The sequence below is a fragment of the Nanorana parkeri genome, unplaced genomic scaffold (genome assembly GCF_000935625.1).
Source record: "Nanorana parkeri isolate BGI_ZX_2015 unplaced genomic scaffold, ASM93562v1 scaffold184, whole genome shotgun sequence".
Taxonomy (NCBI): Eukaryota; Metazoa; Chordata; class Amphibia; order Anura; family Dicroglossidae; genus Nanorana; species Nanorana parkeri.
The window spans coordinates 221,597-227,465 of record NW_017306452.1 but is presented as its reverse complement, the minus strand read 5'-3'; the positions used below and the strand labels follow the sequence as shown (position 1 = coordinate 227,465).

General features: G+C 43.1%; 1 protein-coding gene across 2 annotated transcripts in view; it reads left to right on the top strand.

Moving 5' to 3' along the window:
* TAC1 (tachykinin precursor 1) overlaps window positions 1-5,869 on the top strand; it is a 37,582-nt gene that overhangs the window by 20,211 nt on the left and 11,502 nt on the right. For both annotated transcript variants that reach the window (XM_018555126.1, XM_018555125.1), the window contains exon 2: window positions 2,109-2,202. In XM_018555126.1, coding sequence (XP_018410628.1) covers window positions 2,109-2,202 — 94 coding nt within the window. The remainder of the gene's footprint in view (window positions 1-2,108; window positions 2,203-5,869) is intronic.

The window sequence follows — 5,869 nt, the reverse complement described above, 5'->3', positions numbered from 1 at the left end:
GAAGGTGCAGGAATTGGATCTGATCTGAGGTGTGAAGGTGCAGGAATTGGGGCTGATCTGAGGTGTGATGGTGCAGGAATTGGGGCTGATCTGACGTGTGAAGGTGCAGGACATGGGGGTGATCTGAGGTGTGAAGGTGCAGAAAATGGGGGTGATCTGAGGTGTGAAGGTGCAGGAATTGGGGCTGATCTGACGTGTGAAGGTACAGGAATTGGGGTGATCTGAGGTGTGAAGGTGCAGGAATTGGGGCTAATCTGAGCGGTGAAGGTGCAGGAATTGGGGTGATCTGAGGGGTGAAGGTGCAGGAATTGGGGTGATCTGAGGGGTGAAGGTGCAGGAATTGGAGTGATCTGAGGTGTGAAGGTGCAGGAATTGGGGTGATCTGAGGTGTGAAGGTGCAGGAATTGGGGCTAATCTGAGGTGTGAAGGTGCAGGAATTGGGGTGATCTGAGGTGTGAAGGTGCAGGAATTGGGGCTAATCTGAGGTGTGAAGGTACAGGAATTGGGGTGATCTGAGGTGTGAAGGTGCAGGATTTGGGGTGATCTGATGTGTGAAGGTGCAGGAGTTGAGGTGATCTGAGGTGTGAAGGTGCAGGAATTGGAGTGATCTGAGGTGTGAAGGTGCAGGAATTGGGGCTAATCTGACGTGTGAAGGTGCAGGAATCAGGGGCTGATCTGAGGTCTACTGTATGCTATCGTTCACTAGCACATCGATTTTCTAATGCTTGTAAATTGACACATAATGTAGAAAACGCAGCAGTCCTGCATTGTATGCAGGGATGCTGAGAGTCCTCACACATTTTAGGGCCAGAGTGAGTGCCAGCTGTTGGGGGGTGAGTAATAATGTAACTATTCTACTACGTATGAAGCTAAAAATGTGTAGGGGTCCCAAGACATATGCCACCTCCCCCTGATATAGAACATGTCAAATTGGTAAATTAAAGGGGCTTTCAAAGATGGCAAAAACCAGACATCTTAAAACATCATAAAAACAAAACAAAAACACAGAATTGTTTGACAACCATATCGGACACTCTAATTGCTAGACTTAAATGTTATATTCCTCATAGATTTACCACCCATAGGGGTACAATAGATAATTCCTTATGTCTCACAAAGTTTTCATCAGGATAGTTGTAATTGATCACGCTTTGTGGTAGTCCAACCTTTGACGTGTTTCACACTAAAGCTTCTTCAGGAAGGTGAGGAAATTTGCTAGCATAATACAGTAGATATCATACGATGGTCATACAAAGTGTTCAGGTTGTCCCAAGGGATAGTGTGTTGCTGTTGCCAATGCAGTTTGGAAAGTCTGGACTGGTCTTGTCCTTTGTGTTTGTTCCATATCAATGATACATCAGCAATGAAGCCAAGATGTGGATGATAGCACTGGCACCTTTAAAATCCAACTCATCGATAGCAGCTTTCATATGCCTATTCTCACAGGTTTCCTTTAACCTCCACAGAAAACCTGAGAGCTGGTGAAGTCCAGACCCAGCTTTGGGCAGGCCTTCTCTCCCATATATTAACAGGATTAAATACATGTTTAAAGAGGCACTTCTCCCCCAACAAACACTCCACACGGCTAATGTGTGAGAGCCATATCACATATTCCCACAGCCCTAGGCTCTTCCATGGAGTCAATTAGCTAATAGCTGTACATCACTGTACTTAGGCCTTGTAAGTAAGTGAAAGCAACTCAATGCTTTAATAAAGACACAAACGATATGTAGCATAACAGTATGGTGGAAAGCACCATTTCCTTAAAATGATGCACCATAGGTTGCATCCTCATCAACTTAGTTTTATTTGCTTTGTTTGCTTGGGTTTCATCTGTATGCTCTACTTTTGTCTAGCAATCCAAAGTGTAGTAGTAGTTAAATCAGTTTCGACCCAAACTGACCCAATTTACCACTAGTGCAGACATTAGACTGGAGCTCAATTGGAACCAGGACTGAAGCAAAGGGTTTGGTGTCTTCAAAATTCTCTACTTTCTTCTTTTTTGTAGCAGAATATCTCTGATATGAATGTGGTATCTTCAAATCTTAATAACAATTGTATTATGATAAAACACAACATAACAAGAGTATGCTTTTGGTTCATTTTAGGAGGATCTGCCCGTGTTTGAAAATTTTCTACCGAGGATCGCAAGGAAACCCAATCCAGACAGGTTCTACGGCTTAATGGGAAAAAGGAACAATGGTAAGATCATATTGTGCTCTTTGAGAAAAAGTTCAAGGCTAGCATTGCTGGACTTCTTTAAAACTCAACTCAGGTGTAAACAAGAACTAGAAGTAGTCCCAAAACTGTATTGAGAACCTGGGGACACTACAGGAGGTTAGAAGAGAGAGGGTTCAATCTTAGAATTTGCAAGGGGTATTTCACAGTGAGAGTGGTGAAAGTTTGGAATTCCCTACCTCAGGTGGTGGTATCTGCGGATAACATTGATACATTTAAGAAACTTCTGGATGAGTTTCTTCTTGCACAGAACCTACATGGATATGGGAAGTGTCAGAGTAAGATAAATACACACACACAAACACACTCACATACATAGGTTGAACTGGATGGACCTTGGTCTTTTGTCAACCTTACATACTATGTAACAAGGACTAACTCTACTCCTACCTGCCAATATCACAACCACATCGGTGCCAATCAATTTTTGCAGAGCTCTCCTCAGCTGTCAATGTTAGGGACTGTAGCTGGTAGCAATCATTTTAAAGCAACTTGTGTTTTTCCTAAGAAGAAGAAAGCAACAGATTCACTTGATTGTCCCTCTCCCCAGATACTCTCCACCACTCCATTCATCCCCCAAGACTGAAGAAATAATCCCTGCGTAAGCTACAAATGGCCCTAGTCCAAGCTTGCACAGGGATAGGGACTTTCTTTCCACCCCCGTGTGATAGTGCTGGGCCAATCATCAAGTACTACTGTAGCTGTCATTTGAAGGGAAGGGGAGCTAATCACATGCTCCTCTGTACCCAGGAGTACTGGTCATTGTCTTCACACCCGGTGGCTTTACAGGGTGGTGGGAGAGCCAAGAAAATGAAAGTAGTTGCTGCTCTAATGAAAAGCATTCAAGAGAACCTGTTGCTTTACCTTGCATAGGTTTACTTTTAAGCCTACTCGGCTTTGTAGGCTTAACCAACCTGAGGATGACTGCAGCCTCTGTAACAACCACTTATGTTCTATGTAAGGTGATCACCTTTCCATAGGCAGGGCAGTAACTACAGTTAAATACACACCCCATGTTTGATGGGGCCCCATAACAAAACCATTAAGGGACCTCCCTATCTTTCTTCTTTCCATCTCAAAGGCAGTTCCTCTAATGATACAGAATACTTAATGTTTTCATAGAAATTGTATAGTGTTTCTTAAATGTTAACTACATTTGCCAAATGCTATTACTACTTGCATACTATAAATCACCAGTGATGCGCTGAGCCCCCTGAGCTTCTGGGCCCCACAGCATTCTCATTATCTGCTATGGCTATAGTTACTCTCTTGCTTATAAGCCTCTTATGTATCAACTTCTTCTGAAGGTATCTCCCTACAGACACTAATCAGATCCAGGCTTTCCGGGCAGGTTTGATGCTGATTGGTGCATTAGGCTCTTTATCATCATGGAAGCTTTAATTATATATGTAGTCAAAACATTTTAATGTTTAGCTTTGGAAAAAGTAGGGAAGTGTTAAGATCCTTCTTGATTTATTTTTTCCTGCCTGTGTCTCCCGTTGGGGAGATTTTTCTTCACTTTCTATCTAGGAGATGACATCTCTACAAAAGGAGGGGACATCTCTTAGAGAGTTGTTAGCAGAACAAGTGTTCACATTGGAAGATTTCCCGTCCCGCATCTCTGGTGGCAACTGTAACATTTTGGATTTCCCATCAACTTATGACTCTGACAATGGTCACCAGTACAAATAAAGAGTGAAAGAGCAGTACAAGGGGTCAATTTAGTTGATGTGTTTATGGGAAGTATGCTATAGGAGAAGGGAGCAGAGTGACAGAGAAATTAGCTCATCACTGTGCCACTCCTTTTTCCACTATCCAGTCACAGGCTGGGGGCAGGTCCAGGAGAACCTGGGCTCAGATAAGTGGGTTGAATGATGCTGGCTATCAGGCTGAGGACATCAAGAAATACAAAAACATGGGGGGGGGGGAAGCATTCCCCCTCTCCTCTGTCTCCATTTACCTGTTTTCAGCATTTAGCATTTTCCATTTTATTCCACCAACAATTTTGGCAACCAGATCAAAGGAGAACCTGAGTACACACTATATGACCTAAAGTATGTGGACAACCCCTCCAAATGATTGAGTTTGGGTGTTCCCAGTGAAGGGTACTGTTTATGCTTCAGCAAGATAATTTAGACAATTTTGAGCTTCCAGCCCTGTGTTATCAGTATTGGGGAAGGCTCTTGTTTGTTCTAGCATGGCTGTGCCCTTGTGAACAAAGCCAAATCCATAAAGACATGGTATGATGAGCAACTCAAGTGGCCTGCACAGAGCCCTGATCTCATCCCTACTAAACACATTTGGGATGAAGTGTAATCCCAATTGTGAGCCAGATCTTCTCATCCAACACCAATACCTGACCTCACAAATGTTCTTATGGCTAAATGGGCACAAATTCCCACAGACATGCATAAATCCAGAAGGGTGGATGCTGTTATATAGTCAAGAGCAACTCCTTAATAATGATAATGGTCATGGTTTTGGAATGAGTTGTCCAACAAACTTATATAGGTGGGATGGCCAGATGTCCACAAAAGTTTGCACGAGTACCATATCTAACCAATTTCATTTACATATACCATATATAATATTTATGGGCAACTATAAAGCCTGTTGAACTATTGATATCAATAATACTGGGCGATGCAGCAAAGTATTGAAGGTTCCAAATAGCTTTTTCTCTCTAGTCTAAAAATGGGTGGATGATTGAGTCTCCTCCATGTAGCATCTTGAAGAGATCGGCTCCTCCCACAGTCACCTTGCTGTGCTGGGAGCCAAAATGTCTGCTTTGCCTGCAGTGCTGGTGATTCATTCATGATTACAGGATCGGTCCACCCAAAATGTACATTTCACTTTTTGGTAGATGCTGGAGAGTTAATCCACAAGGCAGTTCCTTACATCTCTCGGGGTTTCTGTTGGATCTCTGTGCTGAGTTTCCCGGTCTATACACTTGCGGTTACTCTTATGGAGGGTTCCCAGTCTTCATGCTGAATTATTTATTTATTTTATATTGTGGAGAATGTAACAGAAGGAGCTGGAGCATACAAAGGGCAGAAAGATCCAAAATGTTAGGTGGGCATGAGCCGAGTTTGGAATGCTGGCAGGGTGATTCTTCCTGATGGAGCATCTAAGACCTAGAAAATGCTAGGAGCTCCCTAGCCTACCAGGCTCCACCTGTACCTAAACAAACACCACTGGGTTGCCTGACCCTATGAGTGCCCCAATATAATGTAAACAATTTAAATAAGCTATATCCATTTATGACAGAAGTGTATGGGAAGTCCTAAAGAAAATACATTCTAGTTAAGATATAACTCCAGACAGATAGCTAACTATAAATATATACGGACTATTTTTCCAATGAAATGCTTACTTAAGTAACAAACATACACTTATGATCCATATACGTCTTCTGCCTTAGGTGGTTTCCTAAAAGGGTGACAACCCTTGTTAGTTCCTGCAACTCTGCAGACTCCTTGTCACCACCCCACCTCCCTTCTGCTCTGTCACTGCCTGCTGATATAGGCATCATCAGGCACACTGCTGATGCCTATAACAAACAACTTTCAAACCCACTTTCAGGAGCCGACTCAAGTCCCCCCCCCCCCCCCGTCCCCCGGTTTCCAAAGCA